We start from the raw sequence: 24,906 nt of genomic DNA, 5'->3' as shown, positions 1-24,906 counted from the left end.
TCTCAGTTTTGAGGAAAGTGGAAGCAACAGCCACAGCTTCTGTCAAGGACCCGGCCATCTTTTAATTTTTACTCCTTTCGTTGTTCAGTTTTTGAACGCGATGCATTGAAACGACATACAACGTCGTCGAGTTACCCCCGCTACTCTCCCTGCCGCCAAACAGATCGGCCACCCACCTCCGCCAGCAGTGTTACAAGCACTATTCCGTCACTATACAGGGAGAAGGGTACCCTAAACAGGACGAAAACAGACTCAGACGAGACGAAAGCAAAGACTCCTCCCCGGTCGCCCCGGCAATGAGCTAGATCCCCCGCGAGATCCCCTCCCCCCTTTCTCCCGGCGCCCTATACGGTAGCTTCGGTCATTTCTTGAGCAAGAGCCTCAGAGCAAACAGCTTTGCGACCAGGTTGAAGGCCCTTCGACAACCGGGTTTCCCTTCTCCTTTTTCAGCCATTGCGACGATCCGCGCCCTACTAAAAAGGCCTTCAGCTCGCTAGCCCCCTGGCTTCCAGTGCCCAGGTCCTCCACTTCAGAGCAGCCTGGCCAAGGAAGTGGGCGAGCAGGAACAGGAACAGGAACAGGAACAGGAACCGACAGGAACAGGATAGGATAGCACCCAGAACCAAGACTGGTCTGGTCAAGAGACAAGGGACAAGACCAGCCAGACAGGCAGGACAGCCGACAGGACCAGACAGGGTCCCATTGCCGCCAGCCGCCCCCGTCTACCCGTGCGGTGCATTTCAACCTAGTTGCATGGGTCCAATATCCACTGCCACCACTATCCGGCCCGTCGTCAGCGTCCACTACAGCACTCCAAGCTGCCATCGCGTCGCAGCCAGACAACCTCCCGTCCTTCTTACAACATTGACCTCGACCTTGACATACAGGACAGCAAGGTACCACATTCCTCTGCTGCTGCTACATAGCACCGTCTGCAACCGCTTGCCAGACGCTGTTTGTGCTGCTGTTACTGCTGCACAGACTTTTTAGCTTGACAGTTCCATTCGACAAGCCTGCATCCTCCCATCTTGTGCTCGCCTCGGCTGCCCCACGCGCATCCCCCCGGTTGCTCAACATCCTCCCCCCAAGCCGTCATCGTCTCCCAGTCCTGCGAGTTCGAGTCCACAACGTTCGTCCGGTTTTGTCATCTTTTTCTGCCACGCGCGGGTGACTGTCGACCGCCTCCTCAGCGTTTGCCTCTCCGGCACCCGACTGATTCGGCACCGTCCCGTCCCGTCGCCACGCCCGCCATCCCTCCTCCTCCTCCTCCGTCATACGGTCACCGTCATTACCGTCGCCCGCCATGACGTCCGCCGCTACCGCCGCCGCGCCCGTCGCGCCCGCCCACGTCCCTCCACCACCGCCTCCAACATCCTCCCAGTTGCAGTCGCATACTCAGACGCAGGCGCAGACGCAGGCACAAGCGCAGGTCCAGGCCCATAATCAAGTGGCCCAGGCTCAGGCCCAGGCCCAAGCCCAGGCGTATTCGCATTCGCATACCCAGTCGCTGTCGCAGCCGCATCATCGAGCATACAATCCCTACAACGCCTTTGCGCACCACCCGCAACCTCCACCCCCCTCAAAGCGAGACCTCAAGTCGTGGTGGAAGGGCTTCAAGCTACCCTCGAAGCATCAGGAAGCACACGGTATAGCCACCCCGTTCACTAGATCTAAACCCTACCGATCAACATCGTTATTTGCGGAGGACATGGAAGGCTGCCTCAGCGACCTTCCGGAAGCTGTGGCCCTCTTGCAGGAGATAGTTGCGCAGGAGGTCCTCATCGCAGCCCGAGCGGATGCCCGATCTCAGCCAACAAGTGTGAGCTTGAATCGGATGTCCACTGGCGCTCTCTTTTATGAGAAGCCCCTTCAACTAGAGACTCTTGCCCGCTTCCTCAATTGGCGTCTTAGTAGAAGATGTACTGGCGAAGATGGATCGTGGCCAGTACAAGACCCCGCTAAAACCAAATCAGTAGTACCAGAACCGCCCAAAGGTATCTTTGGCGTCCCCCTTCGCGATAGCATCAAGTACGCCAATGTTGCCATATCCCTTGTCGACGAAAACGGGAAGAGCTACATCTACGGTTACGTCCCCATTGTAGTTGCCAAATGCGGTGTCTTCTTGAAGGAAAAGGGTTCGTATAAAATCATCCCCTTCCTCCCCCCTTCCATCTCGTGGCATACTTTTGGAGAGTCCTAACTTTTCATCCAAGCAACCGATGTGGAGGGCATCTTTCGTCTCAGTGGGTCAGAGAAAAGGATAAAGGAACTCAAAACGATTTTCGACTCGCCAGACCGCTATGGCAAGGGGTTGGTGTGGGATGGATACACAGTCCACGATGCCGCCAACGTCCTCCGTCGCTACCTCAACGACCTCCCGGAACCGGTGGTCCCCCTGGAATTGTATGAAGAATTTCGAAAACCGTTGAAAGGGGCCACCAGGCAGGCCGCCGGCGACACTGATGGCCCCCAATTCGTCGAGAATTTCGATATGGACGCCGCCATCATCAGATATCAGCAGCTGATTACCGAGCTGCCGCCACTCAATCGTCAGCTGATGCTTTATATCCTCGATTTGCTTGCCGTCTTTGCCGCCAAGTCCGACATCAACCGCATGAATTCGCAGAACTTGGCTGCTATTTTCCAGCCAGGCATGCTGTCGCATCCGGCCCACGCTATGGCACCCGAGGAATATCGTCTCAACCAATGTGTCATTATCTTTCTCATCGAAAACCAAGATCATTTCCTCATCGGCATGCAGGGTACAGCGGCCGACGAGAGGACGGTTCAGGAAGTCCAGAAGGGGACGCCAACCGTCAACGCGCCAGGGACACCTAAAAACTACCAGTCTGGAGTGAACCGTACAGCATCGAATGCCAGCGCCGGAGCCGAGAGTGTTTCCAAAGAAGGCATGATTAGGAGGAACAAGTCGACATCTTCAAGGCGTTCTCTTGCTTCGAATGGTGCGCCCAGCCCGGGAAGCCCTGCGTTAACTTCAACGCCCACGGGAGGCTTAGGCCGGAGTAACACCCTGCCATCGAAACGATCACCTCGCGTGCCTCCCGGAAGGTTTGCGCATCGGCATGATGTGTCGAATTCTCCAGTCGGTCCCTTGACACCGGTTCATCCGCCGTCAGTTCCCGAGGTTACGCCTCCTACACCGACAGTACTGCCACCAGCGCCAGCGGTTGTTTACGAGGTCGTTACACCCCCCGAAGAATCTTCGGTACCCTCGATAACCACGTCCACGGCTCCTTCGAGTTTGCTACCCAGTCAATCTGTCCAAGCTGCTAGGAGTCAAGAAAAGTTGCTGGACCCCAGTGCTGAGGCCGCAGCCCCCTCCAAGGAACGTCGCATGCCGAACATACCAAGTATCTTCCAGAGAGCGCCCACTGGGGAAAATGAACTTCGACAGCCTAACAAGCTGAGGAAAAAGATGCCCGGCGCCGGTGGTCATTATAGTGCTCATAGCTCGACGATATCGCTCCCTCGTTCAGCAGCAGCTTCGCCGGCCGTTGAAGCTACCAACCCCATGGAAATGGTCCCACCCTTGCCCGGAAACCTTGATGCGGTAGTGTCTAGCGGACAAACTGCGCCTTCCCCTTCGGACTCTACGCCGAGGGCGTCCCAAGCACCTTCGGCGCCCTCCACCATGTTGAATCCCAACAACGCCCCTGAAACACAACTGAAGCTACGAGAGTCTCCGCCCACTTCGGTCACATCTTATAACGACATGTCTGATCCCGACCAAGTCGAGACGCAAACGACGGCTAGTTTTGCTAGCCCAGAGGTGGCATCCCCGGATAGGGATAAGAGAAGGCGGTGGCGCCTCTCGCGGAAGAAGGAGGACAGCATATCCTTGCATTCTCCTCCAAACTTCAGCCAGCCTCCCATCTCCCCACGCATGCTGGGTTCGAACTCGCAGGCTGAGGGGAGCAACAGTTCTGTAGGCAGCTCTGGCTATTTCCATAATCAAAGACCCCGGGCGAGCATGAGTGGGGATGTTTCTGACGCGGGCATGATGAGTAGCCTCGATGACCGTTCGATGATGAGCGACGGAACCAGAGAAGGCAGAGACCGCGACCGAGATAGGGACTGGGACAAAAGTAGTGAATATCGCAAGTCAAACATTGCCGACTGGTTGAAAAACAAGTACCGCGAACATAGGGAGACTGCGGAACAGAGAAGGAACAAGTCGCCACCGGCACATGATGGTAGATCGGCATCCATTGGGGAGCGAATTCGCAAGAGCATCGACACGAAGCGGGAGATGAACAACGGGAGCGAGAGGGGGTATAGCGATGAGCATATCCCGATGCCACCGCTGCCCCCGCGGGAACCAGGACCGGGAAATTCACAGAGCTCTATCCAGTCTTCTCCCCAAAGCTTCCAGCAAACTCAACCCCAGCCGGCGCAGGCTCAGCAACCACCAGCACTTTACCAGACCGAGCAGTCGGTAGAGGTGCAACTCGTCGCGCAGACACTTCCAGCACAGCCCAGTGTCCAGCCGGAGCAGCCTCAGTTGCAACATTTTCAACCCCAACAGGTTTCGGTACATCAGTCACAGCCCCAATTGTCGCCAGAGCCCCTTCCGCAAATCCCGGAACAGCCGACTGAAGCACCCGTGCCCGCTCAAGCGCCGATTCCCACTCAAGCACCCATCCCCACTCCTTCAAGGCACATGGACCTAGATGAGTAACACAACCGATGCGAGCCCAATGAACAGGGCACAATATCCTACCACTGTTCAAGCCAACCATAACCGTCTTGTGGCCGACCACACACCCTACCACCACGTTTTAATGTCTAAGTTAGTTTGTCTCGGATTTCCTGTTTTCTGCTGCTTTTCCAGCACAAGAAGAGCGGCCCCGTCGAGGACTTGTTGCGCGGATGCCCTCCATCCAGAGATACCCAAATAAGACTGTGTTTGTCCCTACTACACCTCGTGACGAGCGAGATCAACTGAAGAGAAGAGAGTTCAAGCGTCTGTTTACCTGTTTGAAGCGTTGTTTCTAGACTCGGGGATATCGTTCTGCTTGTTACATGTTGGAAAGCATATAACAACACACAAAGGGAAATCTGTATTAGAACTCTTGGTCTGTCTCTTGGGGCGGCCTGAATTAGTCAAGCATCATCAGCGACAAACTCAACAACCACCTACTACAACCAACCATTTATGGTAGCGCTCACACCCCGTCCGTATTCTCCTCGCCTTGGAATCCCACAACAACAAATCATACATACACGGCCATCAGCTTTGGGCTTATTTGTCCTCCCATGTTTTTCGTCTGCATAGTGGGAAGAGTTGGCAGTCACAGAAACACACAACATATAACAAACATGTTCGATCGGTCATTGGGACGGGACTGTGGGGGAGGGAAACCAAGATGATACACAAAATTAACGAATTCACGAAATTGGATGACGATTTCCTTTCTTGTTCTTTACACGTTTGTCTACCAAAAAGATTAGGCCTTAAGTGTAGGGGATGGATCACTTCTTATACTACTTCTTCTTCTTCTTCGACGGTCGCCTTCACTAGCCCCTTTTTTTTCCATCCATGTAGGATTGAACATATACTGGTAAAGTGTAAAAATTGATTGCAAAAATGTACCTACCTCTGCTTAGTACCTGTCTACCCATGTGCCTGTATCAAGGGCCTATTCCCAAGTGCCAAACGCGTGTCACTAAGCACGTGCGGGAAAGATCTTCATTGTTTCATGGCTATACAACCAGATATGTGTGTACCTAATGGCACCGACGCAACGCGAGTGATGTAGTGTAAGGAGTTCCCGTACAGCTGGGACCAGATCAGATCAAAGTTCATTGATGATCTGCAAAGACGAGCTTTGTAGTTGTACATAGCTCGAGCATAGCTACTTCTTCCTCTCTACACGCATACACTATCCAGTACACTAGTTCTACACATCCATCTCCACAAACACTTTACCTTCCACACACCACACTTATATATACTTATATACACTACATTAGTAGAACCCGATTCAACCTGGTTTGTAATATTAAAGTGCTGACGATTATTGTCACGGCGCTGGCGGACCACTACATCACTAGGCTATGTTCCAAAAGGATACAAGTAACCGAAGCTGGCAATTCGGTCGCTCAAGTGGTCTTATATAGTTGTGATGGCAGTCGAGAGGCACAACTGCAAGGCTGCCATCACAATTATTATAAAGAAAACCGCGTGAGTCTGGCCAAGTTCTAGTTCTAGACTCCACTCTAACGAGCGTACAGTAGTTAGTGTGCATAAGCTCTTTTTTTTTTTTTTTTTTTTTTTTTTTTTTTTTTTGAAGTACGTACCGAATGGATAGAATTTGCGGGGCCCCGGAAACTTTCTAGTTTTGGTTTTAGTGTACATAGTAGGTCCGTCGATCAGCTTGTGAAAGGTTATTCTAGACTTTATAGTTAGTTAGCTAATTAGTTAGTACCGAGTCCCGAGTGCGTGTCCGAGTGGGAGTTCGAGGGGACTGGTACGGTAGGTAGGCAGGTAGGTAGGTAAGTAAACCGTTTCGTACGTGTACTTGGTCTGGGGACTTGGAACTAAGGTAGGTATGGATGTTGAAAAGTTGAAAAAAGGAGAGCAGTACATGTGAATGCAACAGAAGTTTTGAATACTCTGATTACTCTGAATACTCTGAATACGACGTGATGGGTTTGATAAGATGTACTTGTTCAAAGCTCCATATCAACTGACTTACTGACACTTCTCCTGGAATCAACGAAGGAGGTTAAACAAGTAACCACCCACGCCAGCACAGCTTGCTTGCTTGGCTTTCTTGGATCTTGAGGGAGTACGTTGAGCGGTTGAGGCTCTCAGCGGCGGTTGGGTTGTCTTAGCGCGGCACCATTCCGAGCTGAACTTCTCGGATCTTGCTTGACAGCGGAATGGGCGGGCTTAAGTTAGTGGCGTGCATGACTCTGTCCCGTCTCCAACCGTTCCTTTTCTTCCCATCCATCACTCAGCCGCTCCCGTTCGTTGGCTGTTGCTTGATTCCGCCTCCCGCTTCCTTACCACCAGAAAGAAAGAGCACCAAGAAAAGCCAAGTCGTTGGCGAAAGTTGGGGAAAATGCTTGGAAATATGTTTTCGGTAATGGATATCCGAGAACATCTATGTAACAAGAAGTCATTTTTGAGTTTGGATGTGTAGTGTACCAACCTGTGCGGTTGCGGTTGCGGTTGCTACAGTCTTTCCCGCAAGAAACGTCGTGTGCCTGTGTTACATCCCGTCTTTCGATTTTCGATATCGATGGTAGTGTAGTGTGTTTCGATATGATCCTGCTGTAAAAGAGCGGCGACGTTAATCGAGACTACGTACACTACTTTACCACGTTTAATCTATACTACCAAAGATAATGGAATTTCGCACATGCCGTCCGTCGTTTCGTGGCGGTGGTACACTTAAAGCGTGCAGCGTCAGAACGATGTACTTTATCGGGATTTAATCTACAGTACCTATCATCGCCGATCTGGCAGAGTGACTGACTGCATAACGAAACCGAAAGCCGAACGGGAGGTCCCATCAACGGAGTTCTACATAACGACGAAAGTCTCTATCCTGTCATCAAGAATTTTCCATCTCGTCGAAGATCCACCATGATGACTCCCGCTTCATCACACAAAAGATTTCTTCAAAAGATGGAGCTCGTGTAAAAATCACCATTAATGAATCACACGAAAAGGGGCATTCGAAGAATACCAACAACGCAGGAGGTTGGCATAAACTCCTTGTAACTCCTCGATTCCTAGCGGGACTCCGTATTTCGGAGCCCAACACCGTGACCAGTCAAAGCAGGATGTTGACAAAGTCTGCGCTAGAACAAACCGGGAAAGGCTAGCGTAAATCTTTTACCCCATCTTCTTTCCCCGCAAAATCACATACAGATTGGAGGAGAGACCAGGTTGTGTGCCAGGGTTGTAGCGCCAACCTCGGGCTTGGCGCGGGGTAGGGGTGGTCGGCCCAAGAAAGTGGCACTCTGCCACGCTTTTTGGCCTGGACGCCTGGGCACGCACCGTTGGTCGGTCGTCTGTTCTTTTGCGGCAACGAACGTGAAGTTGCCTCTTGGCTTTGACGGCTTGGGACCCGGGCGGGAGGTGTGGTTGGCGTGGGGTGGGTGATGATATCCGGTAAATTCAAACGGGTGTTTTTTAATGACTCCAGCAGCTGTAGCATTCATTCACCGATATCCGGCGACCATCACCCCAAGGTGAGCCAGGTTCGAGACCGAGATCGCTCTCACCTCCCCCATGCCCCCCGGGTGAGACTTCATTTCGAATGTGACTCCCCAAACTCCCATTCTCCACCATCTCCACCGCAAGAAGCTCAAGCTCACACCGGCCCCGTCCCGGTCTCCATCCCGCCGTCGTCGGGGCCCGTGTCCATCACGACCTTGCTCTGGGGGTGTTTTCTCCACCGCTCTCCGCTGCCAACAACGCTAAAAACCTAAACAAGACCGGACCTGGACCCGGACCCGTCGCGATGACACAAACAATCCAAAATACCAATTCCCTTCTGTCGAGAATTCCATTACATGACACTACACTACACAAGGCGATAGGGCCGACAAGCCAAGGGGATCGACCTACCTAATAAAGTTTAGATGGAAATGTAAGCCAAGGCGCAATGCAATGCATGGAGCGAGTCAGAAGAACAACGTCCATGCCCAAGAATGGCGAATCGGGCCCGAGACAAAGAATGAGTGAAGAGTACAAGACGGGATTCCACTTGCGAAACTACTTTGTGTGTATCTGTGTCTGTATAACAGAGCGGGCGATAGACAGTAGAAAAGAAGAAATATGGAACACTGGGGGAGAACGCTGTGCTCTGTGGTGTTCGTTCCCGTGGAAGCAATCATGATGAAATGGAAGGATGGAGTTGGGATTGGAATGGTTGCGTTGCGTCTTTACTCTGCACTACATGCGTACACGTGCAGGAAAAAACAAGGGCTTCGACAGAAAGTGAAGAGGAAAAGGAAGAAACATGTCTACCGGACAGAAGGGTGATGGAAATGGGGGCAAATGGATGGCGATATCAGTTCAACTAACTGAACATTCAGCTGAAAGAAGAGATTGACCGCGGCTCTTCGAACACCCCTTCTTCTTCTCCTGTTGTCCGGATCGTTTCTAGTGGCTTTCTTTTTGCATCAGCTCGATTGAGCTGAACTCTACCAAAGTTGCAGAGAGGCTGGGATTGGAGATGGATGGCGGTGGTGGTTAGCTCCAGGGGCGACAACCTCTCAAGTGACAAAGTGACAGGGGCATTACCCCAGGTTGGAAAGTCGTCCGTGTCGGTGGCCGGGAACCCTAACAATGACAACGGATTGGGATACAAATAGTGGAGGCGACTCCGAAGACGATCACCACCGGCCATCCACCGGCGCACGCCCCAAAGGCACCGTTCGTTGGTCACACCCATCCAATTATACGTTGAGCTATCGAGAGATCTAGTGAAATCGAACACTTCAAAAGAAGCGGCATTTGATGCCGGCTTGGGTGTATGACTCGAGTCCAGCACCCTTCCTCAGTCCCCATGTCATCATGTTTGTACAGATGCAACCATATGCAGCACTGATGCATTGCACCGACCCCGACCGACACCCCGGCGTCCGCCGTGTCCGCCCGCATTGCGTCTTTGATCGATACCTTACATGTTGACACCGCGTCCGACCCCTACCCAAGTATTTAAGCCTCGAGTCCCCGTTGCATGGCCGATCGTCACGGATTTTCCTCCTCCCTCCCCTTCTCCAGCTTTTTATAACCAACACTTCTTCCCCACCTTCCCCCCTTTCCCTCCCCTCATATTTTATCCTTCTTCTAGGTGGGTGCTGCTCGGGAACCAGAAGAAGCTGTAAGACAAGATATCATGTCCGACACCAAGGACCGTAAGTTCATAATCCTCACCCCTCCTCATCTTACTCACACTCACCTTCACACCCCTTCATACACAAACACCATGAAAGTATTCTAACACAATCTCACAGTCTCCCTCGGGGAGAAGACCCATCATGACCCTTCAGGGTTCAGCAGCTCCGACAAAGGCGCCGAGGCCGGCCGCGTCTCTTACGACGTCAGTCCGCACTCCCCCACGACCGTTGTTCCTGTCCCGCTTCCCGAGGGCATGACCGAGGCGGCTCTCGTGCGCAAGATCGACCGACACATTATCCCCTTCATCATCTTCCTGTACCTCTTGGCCTTTTTGGACCGCGTCAACATAGGAAACGCCCGCTCCTTCGGCCTCGAGTCCGATCTCAAGCTGGAGAAGGTCGAATACAACACGGCTCTGACCATCTTCTTCGTGCCCTACATTATCCTCGAGATCCCCGGCAACATCCTGCTCAAGAAGTTCTCGCCCCGCGTCTGGCTGTCCGTCTGCTGCGTCGGTTTCGGTCTCGTCTCCATCTTCCAGGGTCTCGTCAAGAACTACGGCGGCCTGCTCGCCACCCGTTTCTTCCTCGGCGTCTTCGAGTGCTCCATGTTCCCCGGCTGCTTCTTTCTCCTGGCCTCGTGGTACAAGCGCGCCGACGCGCAGAAGCGGTACTCGCTCTTCTTCTCCTCCACCTCGCTCGCGGGTGCCTTCGGCGGTCTCCTGGCCTCTGCCATCGGCAAGATGGACCACCTCCAAGGCTACCGCGGCTGGCGCTGGATCTTCATCGTCGAGGGTGTCGTCACCGTCGTGGCGGGTATCGTCTTCTTCTTCACCTTCCCCGCCTTCCCCGAGCAGGCCCGCTTCCTCAAGCCCGCCGAGCGCGAGTACGTCCAGGCGATGCTGCAGGCTGACCACGGCCACTCGGCGGCCGAGCGCAAGATCACCCTCAAAGACGTGGGCAAGGCGCTCACCGACCACCGCATCTGGCTCGGCGGCTTCATGTATCTCGGTTTGATCGTGCCCGCTTATTCCTACGCTTACTTCTCGCCCACCATCATCGGCACCTATAACTACAGCGCCATCCAGACACAGCTGCACTCGGTCCCGCCCTGGGCCGCCGCCTTCGGCTTCGCCATGGTCACCGCCGTCGCCTCGGACTACCTGCGCCACCGCTTCATGTTTGCGATCCTCGGCATCGTGGTGGCGATCGTCGGTTTCGCTGTGCTCATGACTGTGCACGACCCGGCGCACGTCAACGCGCAATACGGCGCTTTGTTCCTGGTCGCCATGGGCGCGTACTCAGCCATGCCCATCATCGTGTGCTGGTTCAACATGAACCTGGGCGGCCACCACCGGAAGGCCATCGGCACGGCGTGGCAGATTGCTTTTGGCAACATTGGCGGCATCATTGCCACGTACAGCTTTGTGGCCAGCGACGCCAAGAACCACTACCGCACGGGGTACGCGATCTGCGTGAGCTTTACGTGCTTGAGCGCGCTGGCGTGCTTGATGTATGCGATTAGCGTGACGATGGAGAATAAGAGAAGGGCCAAGATGCAGGGGGATGGCGGACTGACGGAGGAGGAGAAGGCGGATTTGGGGGATCTGAATCCCGAGTTTAGGTATATGTTGTGATGAAAGAGTGGATGATGATAATGAGCAATTGAAAGTAATCATGAGAATGGGAAAGGGAATGGGTTTTTGTTTGCAATGAAATGATACCATGAGAATAAACAGGCTTTTGTTATTTTTTTTAAAACTTTTATACCTCTAGTTATGATGACTTGTTTGTTGTTTTGTTATGGGAGTATATATATATATACTAACTAAGGCTTATACATACATACATACCACTGAGGCTATAAACCTGCTCTAGGTGGTGTTTTGCCTACTAAATGACGAATTTTAATGATATACGTACCTACCCATTCATCCTCGGTCAATCGCTCTAGGTACTATCTGTTCCCTATCCTCAACTTCACTTTTGTTCCCACTGTTACTTTCTCTTGACATTTCTTTCATGCTGAATATCCATCAACATTGGTTTATATCAGACAGACAAAAAGAAGGGAGCATACCTACCACCCAAGACGAACAAGTTCCACTCAAATTCAGTTTCCGGCGCATTATCAAACCCCCGAAAGACACAGACACAACCCCGTGATATCATCGTCCCATGTCCCACGTCCCACCCATCCATCTTGTCCTCCCATCCGTCCATTTATGGTCCGTCATGTCCGATATCCGATGTCCCGATTGATGTCTGTAACATGTTCCACTTGTGCAGTTGCAGCGTTCTGTCTGTCTGTGCCCTTCGGGAACATGGCGAGAAAAAAAGAAAAAGAAAAAAGGAAAGAAGAGTGAAGGTGATGGCTGGCAAATAGAAAAAGAAGTAGTAGAGGTGACATATGTGACGTGTGAAGTTAAACTGACATGGCAGACCCGATGTTCCTGAACTCCCCCTCCGTCCACGTCCACTTGTAAAAGGTTACCATATACCAAGACGTTCACGATGTTCCAGAAAGATTGGTAAAAGCCTGATCAATGGGTAGACGGTTGCCGAGTTCTCCGAGGTAGCATGTCCACGAGGTTTTTTTTTTCGTGTTTGGTAGGACTTGTGGAGGTGTGAGGCAGGGTGTACACACTCGGTATTGATTTCGTTTCAGTCTGTTTCCTCATTAAATACGTTAATGTTATATGGTGGTGGTATATATATGGACTTTTCCCAAAATCTGATGATGTTAAAACGTGTAGGACATCAATGATATACCCAAAATTTCATCAAATAGGTCAGTCTGGTATTCGTAAGTCCCTGGGTATTCGAACAATGAAGAGAGAAAACCAGTTTGCGCCCGGGTACAAGAACAAAAGCAGTGTGTGCTGAGTGGAAAATGCAACACGCCGTCCCCATGCTTGTCAAACATCATTTAATGTCCCTCGGACTTCTTAACTGTTGGGAGTTCCTGCAGGGCCTCTCCAATAGTCTTGATGGCGCCCCGTAGCTCCTCCTCGGTGATGACTAGTGGAGGAGCGAAGCGGATAATGTTGCCGTGCGTGGGTTTCGCCTGGATTTTGTAGTTAGCACCTTCATCAGCAATGCGAGAGGAATGGGAAGTACTCACGAGAACGCCCTTCTCCTTCAACAGAATGCACAGATCCCAGGCAGTCCGCCCAGAAGCCGCAGACTCATCAATAACCACAGCATTCAACAATCCCTTTCCGCGCACGAGCTGTACGATAGGGGACTTGAACGCCTCCACACCCTCTCTGAAGATTCTGCCGAGTCTGTCCGCATTTTCTACCATGCCCTCTTCCTCTACCAGCTCCAGCGCACGCAGCGATACCGCACATCCCAGTGGGTTACCGCCATATGTGGAGCCGTGAGTACCAGGCTCAACAACGAGCATGATCTCCTTATCGGCCAAGACAGCGCTCACGGGGTACATGCCGCCCGAAATGGCCTTGCCCAGGGTAATGATATCAGGCTTGACATTGGCCCAATCGGAGCAAAGCATGCGACCGGTGCGGGCAATGCCGGTTTGGATCTCGTCGCAGATGAAAAGGATGTTGTGCTTCTTGCAGAGCGCGGAGACCTTCTGGAGGTAGTCGTCGTCGGGAACAACAACACCGGCCTCGCCCTGTATGGGCTCCACGATGAAGGCAGCGGTCTCCTTTCCGTGCGCCTCCAGCACTTCTTCTAGATCGGCGATGTTGTTATAGCGGATGACCTTGCCGGTCGAGGGGGAAACGGCGCCGATTTGGGGTACGTAGGGACCATAGTTGTCACGCGACTCGGGATCGACGGAGAGGGAGATGGCCGTCATCTGTAGCAGTTATAGTCAGAATATCGGCGTAAATAGCTTGGGGGTTAAGACATGACGTACCGTCCGGCCGTGGAAGTTGTCAGCAGCGCTGAAAACCAGGGCCTTATCATGTGGCACGCCCTTGACCTTGTACGCCCACTTTCTCGCAATCTTGATGGCTGTCTCGACCGCCTCGGCACCAGTATTCATGGGCAACACCATGTCGTAACCAAAGACGGAGCGGACCTTGGCGGCCCAGACGGGGAAGACATCGTTATGGAAAGCGCGGGAGCTCAAAGTTAGGCGCGAAGCCTGCTCTGTGAGGGCCTTGACTAGCTCTGGGTGGCAATGGCCTTGGTTTACAGCGCTGTAGGCAGATAGGAAGTCAAGGTAGTGCTTGCCCTCGGGATCCCACACATGAACGCCCTGAGCCTTTGCAAAGACGACGGGGAGCGGGTGGTAGTTGTGGGCGGCATACTCGTTCTCAGCGGCAATAGCAACGTTGGTCGCGGCAGCGTGGTACTTGTCCGAGCCGGTGATGAGATGGTCGAGCGAGAGGGTAGAACCGCCGTTCGAAGGAGCATCAGCGTGTGGCGCCATGATGGTTGTGATTTGGTATTAACGGTGGGCAGGCAGTATGGCTGAAGAGGTGTAAGATGTAGGAGGACTCGGGATGGAAGATTTCAAGTCGAAGCAATTGAAGTGTCTGAACTTGATGGATGGACCCAATTTGGAGCTGGGAAGATGGCCGTAGAAGAGGATGATTCAAAGAAGAGAAAACTTGGAAGAATTGGAGAAGTAGAGAAGTTCAACTTGAAGCAAGGAGAAGACAGACAATAGGGAGTTTTGAGGCAAGGAAGTCAGCAAGAGCAAGGTATAGCAAGGTAGAGCAAGGTACACGTAGAGCAAGGTAGTACTTGTCTTGTAATGCAAACGCGGACAAAGGGTAACACTAACACTTGCCGCCATTCATTGCTCTCCATTGCCCTCCGAGACACTGTCGGCATGTTCGCTTAGAGGTGGGCGTGGATAGGTAGGATGCGGCATGCACTAGACCCCTAAGTGATAAACGTCCGCACCACTGCTTCGCCATCAGAATCAAAGACAAGGGAAGGTGCAGAAGATGACATCCGCCAACCCCTCCACGTGGACATCCGCCGTGCTGGATGCAAGCCGAAGGAAGCCGCTTTACATTGTGTTGGAGGCATCTTCACATTTCTGTCGAAGTCGAGTTCATTTCCAACAACAGAACTTCAATTCTCTGATATGACTAACAAGACAACTGCTGTTTCCACTCCATTTCATATCAAGAAGGAGACGGACCCTCAATGACGGACCCTCAATGACGGAAGAGCGGCTCCAGTCCGCAAGGTACCCCCCGCCATTATCGGTGCTGTCACGGAGGGGTTCCGATAAACATGACGCTAACCAATCAATGCCCCGCTGATTACCGTGCCCCGTGATAGGGCTGGTAGCTGCTTCGCGGGGGCTGTCAGCAAGGCAGCTGGCAGCTGGCGGTTCCGAGAACTGACAAGTGCCGAAATGAGGACCTCTACGGCCCCCTGGAACATGCCTTAACAATTTACAGATGACAGAAGTACCTGGACTACCCAGTCGACCTCAACATCACCCAAGGGCATCAAGCCCAACACTTCAAGACTAAAACATGTCGAATAAACCGGCCACCTCAAAGCCCATCGAGGCTGAGAGAGGTAATACCGGTGATGTAAAGACGCAAAAAACACCACCCATTTTGGTGCCTCCAGTACCACTGTCAAAACCTCACCGGCATGTTGTCTCTGCACAGATCCAAGATGTCCTCACCTTGCTCTTCGTCTTTCGCTTTCTCAATGCCATCATTCTCCGCACCTTCTTCCAGCCAGACGAGTATTTCCAGGCTCTCGAACCCGCATGGAACATTGCCTTTGGAGATCAGAGCGGTGCTTGGTTGACCTGGGAATGGCAACATCAGCTTCGCTCCTCTCTCCATCCTGCCATCTTTGGTGTGGCCTACAAGGTTGCCCATTGGTTGATGTCCGCTCTTTTTCCTCCTGCTTTCGAGACGTTTGTTCTCGAAGGCTTGCCCAAGGTCATCCAGTCTGTCTTTGCTGCCTTGGGCGACTTTTATACTTGGCAACTGGCAACCTCCATCTTTGGAGATGAGAGCAACATCCCATGGACTGCTGTAAGTCACAAGCCAATGTATCATACGTATCGGACAACCCATTGACTTCCGTGTCTAGCTCTGGATGACCGTTCTCAACCCTTGGCAATGGTATTGCTCCACCAGGACCTTTTCAAACTCCTTTGAGACTACCTTGACCATTGCCGCCCTCTACTACTGGCCCTGGGATCTTCTCCAGGATGCCAAATCCAACAAACAGGAGCCTCTGCAGCTCAAGGGCAACCTGGGCAGCCTCCGAGCTTCACTCATTCTTGCTGCCGTGGCCGTCTTGCTGCGCCCAACGAACTTGCTCATCTGGCTTGGAGTCCTCACCCTTGCCATCACACGGTTGACACTTGATGGAGAGTCTCCCATCAAGAGATCGACATTGTTTGTTCTAGCCAAAGAGATCGTGGTCTGTGGTAGTGCAGTCCTCGCCGTATCGCTCATCTCGGACCGCCTCTACTTTGGCTTCTGGACCTTCCCGCCCTACAAATGGCTCTACTTCAACATCTCTCAGTCCCTCGCCGTCTTCTACGGCCACATGCCATGGCACTACTACCTCTCTCAGGGAATCCCTCTACTCACGACTACCTTCCTCCCCTTTGCGCTCGTCGGTCTGTACAAAGCCACTTCTTCCTCCAAGACCCTTACGACACTCCAGTCCAACATCCTCAAGACGCTTTCCTTCGCCGTCTTGTCCATGGTCGGCACTCTCTCCATCATCTCTCACAAGGAAGTCCGCTTCATCTACCCTCTTCTCCCCATTCTTCACATCCTGGCCGCCCCCTATGTCTTGAATTTCTTCACCGTCCCAGAAGCAGCATCAATAGCGGCAACCACCACAACAACCGAAGGCGCTTCCACCACTACCACCTCATCAACAACAACAACGACAACAGGCCCCGTAACCCTCCGCCACAAAATCTCTCTCGCCAACCTCTTATCCATCAACCTCCTTCTAGCCACCTACCTCTCCATCTTCCACCAACCCGCGCCCCTCTCAGTAATGACCTTTCTCCGCACCGAGTTCGAGCGCATCCACCCCGAGTCACTTTCCCTTGACTCTTCCTCTTCCTCTTCCTCTTTATTCTCCTCCTCCTCTTCTTCTGCGTTGAACAAGGAGATCCCCCAAAAACAAGAACTCTTCGCCCTCTTCCTAACCCCCTGCCACTCCACCCCCTGGCGCTCGCACCTCGCCTACCCTGCTTTGCGCGCCAGGGCGTTGACTTGCGAGCCGCCTTTGCATACGGCGCCGGGAAGTTTGGAGAGACGGGAGTATATGGATGAGGCGGATCGGTTTTATTATCGTAACTCGGAGAAAGAAGAAGAAGAGGGTGAGGGTGACGGTGGGCTGTATGGAGTGGAATTTTTGAGGGAGGAGATGTGGGGTGGTGATGGTCTTACGAGTAGCAGTGCAAGTGGACAAGGACCGGAAGAAATTCCGAGGTATATCATCGGGTTTGAAGGGGTTGAGGAGATGTTGAGAAAGTTCTTTGAAGAAGACAAAAGGGGAAGGGAGTTGGGTGTTGAATTGAAAAAGGTGTGGAGTGCGTGGAATGGAGCATTTAATGAGGATTGGAGAAGGAGGGGGAGGTTGGTTGTTTGGGATACCGGAGTTTATGAGCCTGTTGAGGAAGTGAAGAGGAAGGTGTTTGCGTAGTAGGTCGTGGTCTGAGGGGTTAGGTTTGGAGAGAGCGAGCAGGGTGGGTGAGTTGAAGGGTTTATAAAAGTAGTCTCACTAGGAAAGAAAGTAGGAAAAAAAGAAACCATGATAACCGTCCGGGATAGACCTTGCGCAATAGTAGAAGGGAAGTAAATGCAATGTAACAATGAAAACAGAAAGGAAAAAAAGCTCCCGTCAAAAAAAATTGACAGGAAAGTCTGACAAATATGTACATCGAAATGGAGGAACAGCCGAGAATATCTGGAAAACAAATAACCCAGCCCAAGATCATTCCTCTCTCTAGGTATCTTACACACCTTCTCACGGTCACTGGGTATCTCCTCCAGTCTTCTCTCTTCCCTCCCTCCCTTGCCTTTCTTTTGTTTCCTTCTTCATGTTTCCTTTCCTCACCTTCTCCACCATCCGTTCCCTCTTCCTCTTCTGCTCCCCTCTCCAGATGTTTTCCTCCCAACTCACGTCAAAACAGGATTATCATCCTGATTCCCATGGTACGTAGGCACGTCGCAGCACGCCACCTTCAGCTGGCACGGTCCCATAGGGTACCTGTCCTTGGGCGGGTCGCACCCGTGCAAATTGTGCTTTATGTTCTCCCGGTTGAGCGCGTAGATATTGCCGTCTTCGCACAGGCAGATGTTGTCGATGCAGTTGCGGGGGTCGGACCTGTTTGATAATTCTAGGTTAGTGGACTGACATGCTTGTGGACTGCATGGACTATAGCAAGCTAGTAAGAGGGAGGATAAATGATATGGTGTATGTATATAGAGAAAGGGAGGGTGGTGGAGGGCCGAACAGAATGGGAAAGGAAAAAAAAAAAAAAAAAAAAAAAAAGGGTTACATACCAATATTTACATTGACTCTTCGTATTACCAAATCTCCCCTCCAGTACGTGACGTGCCGCTATGCTCTGGATGAGTTTATCATCATCGGTAGGATGAGCTGAAACTCTTCCTGTGATGGCGCTTATGACGACGATGCCAGCGGCCACAAGAACATTGCTGACGGTAAACCTCATCGTAGAGGTCAAGAGTTCTTATTGAAGCGCTTATTCAATATCGCGATGCTGGATAGGTGCTTTGTCGACGTCGTCGTCGTTGTTGTTTGATGTTCAATGTGCGCGAGTGGGTGTCTCAAACTAATCGAGTGTCTCGAGTAGCCGGTGGAAAGAACTGTACGGCGTTGATCGGAGAAACTTGCAGGAGTAACAGAACCAGCTGTTGAAAAAGCCAGGGTGGGATATAGTGCCAAAGTCTCTTTATATCTCCCAAAGAAGTGATGAATAAACGCTCGCATGTGGCGCCTCGTGTGGCTGAATACTCATGTAATTTCATGGTGGTTGGCGATATCATGAAATAGAACATGTCTTTACAAGAGAGCGACAAGTCCAGAGGACTTGTCTACTTTGATGGGCTCATGGAAAGAAGGAGAATCGGGTGTGATTTGGTGTTATAGAGGAATGTTGCGGGTCACAAAGTAAGGTGGCTTCGAAAGACCTTACCCGCGCGGTACGGTGCAAAATCATCTCGACGAAGACAAACTGAATTGCTGGATGGGAATAAGGGAGTCACTAGACAAGGGGCAGGTTCAAAGAGAAGAAACTGAAAGACGTCACACACCAGACACGGCTTTGATCAAACCCAACCCCTGACTGACCACGGGACTGCGAGTTTCTTTGTCAAGTCGTCGTGGCGCAACGATGAATCTCTCGTCCCCCTGATCATGTCAGCCAATATTTGGAATGATTATGCCTTAATATACTTTAGGCAAACTCGAGGGCCGAGAAAAATATAAAGGCAGAGGACAATCCTAAGTTGGAACTTACCTGTTAAACGGTCTTGATATTGTGTCCTCTCTTCCCATGGATGTTCATTCGGGTGATCAGAGGACCACACTTGGAACGACATCGTTTATTGGTAATTGGAGTTATTGAGTTTCAGTCAGTTAGGGCGGATGAAGAACGGTTGATTGATAATGGTCCTTGAGATGGCTGAAGATGTTATGGTGAGCGAGTCTGTATCCAAGCTGCGCATGGTTCGGTGTCGGGAATCTTTTGTGTGCGTTCTTTTAAAATATGAGCGCACGCAAGAGTAACAGGACTTGCCCTAAGACCCGAGTCGGTGTCAAAGATAAGTATTCCAGGCGAGGCAGGGACGACCGAGCAGTTCAACTGCTTGCTCTTCTCTACTTGCCCTTCTCGGTCTTTCCATTCTTGTGCTCCCTCCAAGCGCCAGCTTGGGGAAGGAACGACCCGGCCGTCTGAGTCGCGACTTCGATATTTGGATCTAAATCGCATCTTCCCGAGACCGGATGTCAATCTGAGCCAATCTGTTCGGGTAATATCCAGTCTGGTTTCCGAACCACCAAACCAAGGGGCATCAGACAAGCCATCAAGGTGGGACCTCACAGGCTAAGAAAACGCCGAGATAATCGAGTCTTTATATGTTGATTTCCACCACCCAGCGTGATTATCATAAACTCGACATCAACCACCAGGCTAAAGGCCATGAAGCCATCACCACCAGTATCCCTTGCATTCCCTCCGCCCAAAGCGGCTGGTCTTTGTCGAGTGTCTACAGAGCATGGCCCCTTGTGTCCATTGTGCTACAGAATCCTTGTTGCGCTACCCTTGTTCGTTTGTGGAAGGAATTGTAATTTGTCAACGGATGTCTTTTGTGCCTGAGTTCTTTGTTAGATTGTATGCTTCTTATCTTGACTTTCAATTTAAGGAACTTGATGACCACCTATTTTGATGTTGACGGTACCCATTCACAAAATGAAGAATAAAGGAACTGTTGTTACCATCGTTACAAGCCCTCCGACAGCGGAGTTTCTCGCAGTTCAATACATGAAAATGGATTGGCCCAATGAGCTTGTTGTGTGTACCAACCTAATGTCAGGTCCGAGTGCGGTCTGTAATACCTACACAAGGTCTTGTTCTGTTCAAGCCTGTTGAAGGTCAAGGTAGAGGATATGTAAATATCTTACGGAAGCACGACTAACCAATTCGTCCTCGAATGTGAGGTAACTAGAGATAACAGGTGACGCCTTGATAGGACCCCTTAAAGCCCCTGAGTAAGCTCATATCGTCACCTCCCCTGACAAATGGTCGTAATGCCAGACAGCTGCACCACTTCTTGAGTGCAGTCACGTTAAGGGTGTTGATTTTGAATGGACCGTACCTTTTAACATTAAACATAAACATACAGAGGTAAGTACAGCGCCGTCATGCACCACACATCATACGCACCTGACTGAGGTGCTGAGGTACGGTACATACGTACCTATCTACACACGACGATGCTTGACACCATATGGCTCCAGCGAACAGGTTCACCTCCCTCATACACTCACCCACCTCACCTTCACGCCTTGAAAGTCTCATCCTTATTTCTGTGACTTCGTTCCCGCACAGCCGTTTGGAGTTCAGTGGTCTGATTGTCGAAGTTCCCTCACCGCTTTCCCTTGTTCCCGGTGGAGTGGCTGGTGAGGCTGGGCTGAAGTGGTATGGGCGGCGGCGGCGGCATGGCGGGTAGTGGCTTTTCTAGAACTTCCTCATCCGCATCCGACAAGAAGGTATCGCGGTTCACGAATCGGGCTGTTGCGAGGTTCCGGCCCGGGGTTGTCTGGGGTTGGACTTGACGTCTACCTACCATGAAACTTGAGTGGTATTGAGACGAGTAAGATTAAAGAATCCTGGGAATGAAGAATGGTAATTGGAAGAGACAATGATGGTTCGGTTTTCATTGACTTGTGTTTGAGTTTCTGTGAGTGGTTGTTTTTCCTTGTTGACGATGATGACGGTGATGGGATTCACACCAAACCATTTAACGATGAACACAGAAAGGGGTCTGACGGGAAGGAAACAGTGAATCTGCCTGTCCCCATACTCCTTGTCACAATCAAGATGGCGGGTTGCTTGCTGGCTTGCTGGCACACAACACAAACTGTGGGGGAGTGGATGTGAGGACGAGATGGGTAGGTAGGTAGGCTGCCTGTTGCCAAACAGAATGGGTGGTTACACCAAACTCCATGTAGGGGTCCCTACCTCTACGCTCCAGACCCAAACCTTCCCCACATGTCATCATCCTTTGTTGTCCTATCGAGTTCGTACATTCCGTTACGAATGTGTAGCCTAATGATACAGAGCATTCGAGGCTGACGAGTAGGTATTGTTGCGCTTGATGATGATGATGTGAAGTTGGATTCGAACCAAGCGGGTCAAGCAGGACGCACATAACGATGGTTGATGTTGCAGGCCACTAGGCCACTGCAGGAGAGCAGCAGGCAGGGCAGAACTGGGAATCGCAAGGCAGAACTACTAAATGGCAGATAGGAACCGCGCGTTTGCGTTGAAGGGAAAATGATATCGAAAATAAAGAAGGAAGACTGCGCATGTTATGGACAAGAAAACTTTGATGATCATTGGTGTTTAATGTTGAATTTTGGCAAGTGGCGGCCGGGGTGGTTGCCTAACACCACTCAGATAGGGTTTAGCGCGTGGGGAATGGAGATGGGGAGATCTGGGAAACCGCTTGTCCAATGTCGTGTCGTTCAAACATTGTTCTTGTTTGGGCGCCATTGTTTCGTTTGGCTCCATTTCTCCATTCATCATGTCCATCTGGCTAGGGTCAGTCAAATTTTGAACATGCCATATTCGCGCAGTCTGGGGTAATGTTTATCAAGACTTTAAAACGTTACAACCGACGCACCCCCCAAACTCTTGTGCTGTGTAGCGCCATACCTGGACGCATTGTAATGACTGGACGCTCGCCCGTTACCTACTTGGATATATCAAGTTGGCAGAGAGCCCGGAACCACAAAGCGATATCGCAAAGATCACGACCCAGCCAGTATCCGTCCGTCTTCGATGCTTTCTCTTGCACCTGACATCATGATTGGACAGCGATACCAAATTCACCAGATAAGGGGTGCTGGATGCGTTGCCTTGCATATGTCCGTGCTGTTGTAGGGTGGTGTTGAAGTTGGTGGGTGGGTGGACGACGTCTTCACGTTGAAAAAGAGAGAGAGAGAGAGAGAGAGTAGAGAGAGCAATCAACAACATCGAGCTCCATTTCGAGCTTGGCGATTGGCCAGTATCACGACAGCCTCACCCACACTCGCACAGGAAGGTTGAATACGTCCACCTACATATATACATACAGGCGGCCGGGGTTTTACTTCTGTGCTTGTGTTTCCAAGTCCGTTGCCGTAGGATGTGCGCCCCATTGCGTGTCCAGCCAAGCCAGCCAGGCACAGGGTCGACGACAGGGTCGACGACAGGGTCGAATGCGGTACGCCGTGGAAACTGTGCTGTACTGCAGAGGAGGGGGTGTGTGTGTGATGAATCTCGATCGCCATGACCGGACAAGAAAGAGTGAAAACTCCTGGTGCCCATTCAGTCCCTAAACCTGATAGATAGGCGAACCTGCAGCTGATGCCTAGATATCGCGTACAATGCCTTGGTACTTTTCTCTTTGGTCGGAACTGGCGATCAGGACCGCCGAGGATGAGCAAGATCAACCTGATGCGCCAACAGCCAAATCGCACAGCCATTTTGGGTAATGGCGTGCTCTGCTAACTATCAAGCAAGCATTGTGGTTATCGCGCCGCAGAATCAGGATTCTGCGTTTGAGATTACCATGAGCTCCAGAGCTTCGTTGTCGGGGTTGTTGCCTGGGTGCTTCTTGTGCTTTTGGTGTAACACGAAGACTTGCCACATCTGAGGACAAACTCTCGCGGAAACGATTAATCAGCTTGTTCCGTCAGTGTTAATGGACACTGTCTTGTGAAAGTGATGAGAGAAGTCAAATATTGATTTTTTTTGTCCGTGTGTTGACCTCGTAAGGCAATGTTCCAGGGCCGTGACGGGAGAAGCTCAATGGCCGCTTCATGCAAGTCGTTCACGCTCGCATTCTGATGCAGGCTGTGGCTCAACCAAACAGGTAGGACTCGCTACCTGAGATTCTTTGGTTCCGGTTGGCTGGTCATTATAGGTCCTGGTACTTATCCTATACTCATACAACCCGCACAGTGGTTGCGATCAAGTGTTCGATGACTGTTTGTAGTTGATTGTTTTGTGAAATGAGAAGTGTCCGACGTTATTGCAGGGGCATTTGCTCGCTTTTGTTTGGAACAATAAAGGCGATTCCAAGCCCCCGTCTACAAGAAGCAGCGGGAGTCTTGAACTGAGGGTCCTTGCCGATGACTCTTGGGGACACTACCGGGGAGCCGGGCTATCACCGTCAACTTGAATGGGAAAGAAGATGGAAAACTAATATGGATGCTCGAGGTAAAACGTGTCCAGGGCATCGATTGCGACTTTGTCCCAGTCTGCTACGTGATTCTGCTACTATGCCTTGATGAACGCCCGGCCCCTCGATATCCACAAGCCATCCGGGGCATTTGGTCCAAAGACGCAAGACAAGCGGTAGACCTAATTGACAGGGGACAGCAACATCATCATCAGCATAACGCGGACCAACCTCGAAGCTGGTTGTTGTTGTCATCACAATCGAAATGTGATCAACAACACAAAGCCCATACGAGCTTTCATCCTCCCCGTAGAGAAAGAAGCAAAAAGGCCGGAAAGCAGGTGTCAGTGTCACCTCCAAGCGGTGATGTTATCAAGCTGTCTTATCACCACAGAAGGACAAGGCCATTTTAGCGTCGGGAGTTGTGGCCAATGGCGGGCCGGCGACGGACGTCTCCACTCGCTACGTAACAGGGCCCTCGTACCGTGCGCGTACCTCGGGCCCACCTGACTCCTTCTGGAAAGGGCGGAAGAGCTGGGGAAAAGGCCCTGAATGGAAGCGCAGGGGTACCCACGAGTTACATCGACTGGTGCGCACCATGTCGAGGCATGACTTCAGTGCACCTGCACGGACCAGCCCCCTTGCACATCACGAGCCCAGGTGTCACTCGCAAGTCGCTTGGGATGCTGCCCCCTCTGCTGTTGTCACTTCACCACTGCTGCTACCTGGAGCTGGCTGGTTGCTGGCCTGCCCTGCCCATCGAGGTTCTCTCTTGCTGCTGTCCGATTCCCTCTCCCGTCGCTCACTGTTTGTCTGGAAGTCACTGCCATCTCGACTTCTTCCCGTGTTCCCAACTTGAGACTGAAGATAGAGACCAAAGCACGACACATGATCGCGACTCAACATCTACAAGTACCGCGCTTCATTGTTTAAACCGAGCAAGTGAGAGTTGGACCCTTTTTGGCTGGGTACCTAACAACAACGGCTCTTTCCCGCTCTCCGCCCCGGGCCCCCCGTCTTATATCTGTTACGTCGATACCGCCTGGGTACCTGATACGGTGCTTTGAGGTACTGGTGCGCTATCACTTATCGCTGTCTGTCCATCCACAGTTCCACTCCT

General features: G+C 51.7%; 5 protein-coding genes across 5 annotated transcripts; 3 read left to right on the top strand and 2 right to left on the bottom strand.

Moving 5' to 3' along the window:
- Positions 1 to 1,303: 1,303 nt before the first annotated feature.
- SMAC4_02232 (uncharacterized protein) lies at positions 1,304 to 5,762 on the top strand (the record flags this gene model as incomplete). Its single annotated transcript, XM_003350471.2, has 2 exons — positions 1,304 to 2,135; positions 2,214 to 5,762. 2 exons carry the CDS (start codon positions 1,304 to 1,306, stop codon positions 4,697 to 4,699), a joined length of 3,318 nt encoding a protein of 1,105 aa, XP_003350519.1. The 3' UTR covers positions 4,700 to 5,762.
- Positions 5,763 to 8,199: 2,437 nt separating this feature from the next.
- SMAC4_02233 (uncharacterized protein) lies at positions 8,200 to 11,708 on the top strand. Its single transcript, XM_003350472.2, has 3 exons — positions 8,200 to 9,900; positions 10,000 to 10,475; positions 10,533 to 11,708. The coding sequence occupies exons 1-3, from the start codon at positions 9,882 to 9,884 to the stop codon at positions 11,517 to 11,519; spliced, it is 1,482 nt and encodes a 493-aa protein (XP_003350520.1). The 5' UTR covers positions 8,200 to 9,881; the 3' UTR covers positions 11,520 to 11,708.
- Positions 11,709 to 12,507: 799 nt separating this feature from the next.
- SMAC4_02234 (uncharacterized protein) lies at positions 12,508 to 14,847 on the bottom strand. The gene is made up of 3 exons (XM_066089733.1): positions 13,769 to 14,847; positions 13,007 to 13,708; positions 12,508 to 12,949 (listed from the first exon to the last, which is right to left on the bottom strand). Exons 1-3 carry the CDS (start codon positions 14,285 to 14,287, stop codon positions 12,812 to 12,814), a joined length of 1,359 nt encoding a protein of 452 aa, XP_065946915.1. The 5' UTR covers positions 14,288 to 14,847; the 3' UTR covers positions 12,508 to 12,811.
- Positions 14,848 to 15,300: 453 nt separating this feature from the next.
- On the top strand, positions 15,301 to 17,595 carry SMAC4_02235 (uncharacterized protein). The gene is made up of 2 exons (XM_003350474.2): positions 15,301 to 15,776; positions 15,931 to 17,595. Exons 1-2 carry the CDS (start codon positions 15,354 to 15,356, stop codon positions 17,512 to 17,514), a joined length of 2,007 nt encoding a protein of 668 aa, XP_003350522.1. The 5' UTR covers positions 15,301 to 15,353; the 3' UTR covers positions 17,515 to 17,595.
- Positions 17,596 to 17,950: 355 nt separating this feature from the next.
- SMAC4_02236 (uncharacterized protein) lies at positions 17,951 to 19,835 on the bottom strand. Its single transcript, XM_003350475.2, has 3 exons — positions 19,358 to 19,835; positions 18,378 to 19,248; positions 17,951 to 18,198 (listed from the first exon to the last, which is right to left on the bottom strand). Exons 2-3 carry the CDS (start codon positions 18,548 to 18,550, stop codon positions 17,991 to 17,993), a joined length of 381 nt encoding a protein of 126 aa, XP_003350523.1. The 5' UTR covers positions 18,551 to 19,248; positions 19,358 to 19,835; the 3' UTR covers positions 17,951 to 17,990.
- Between the last annotated feature and the right edge of the window lie 5,071 nt (positions 19,836 to 24,906).

Source organism: Sordaria macrospora, chromosome 4 (assembly GCF_033870435.1).
Source record: "Sordaria macrospora chromosome 4, complete sequence".
Taxonomy (NCBI): Eukaryota; Fungi; Ascomycota; class Sordariomycetes; order Sordariales; family Sordariaceae; genus Sordaria; species Sordaria macrospora.
The sequence above is the reverse complement of the archived record's forward strand: the minus strand, read 5'-3'. Positions and strand labels throughout refer to the sequence as shown.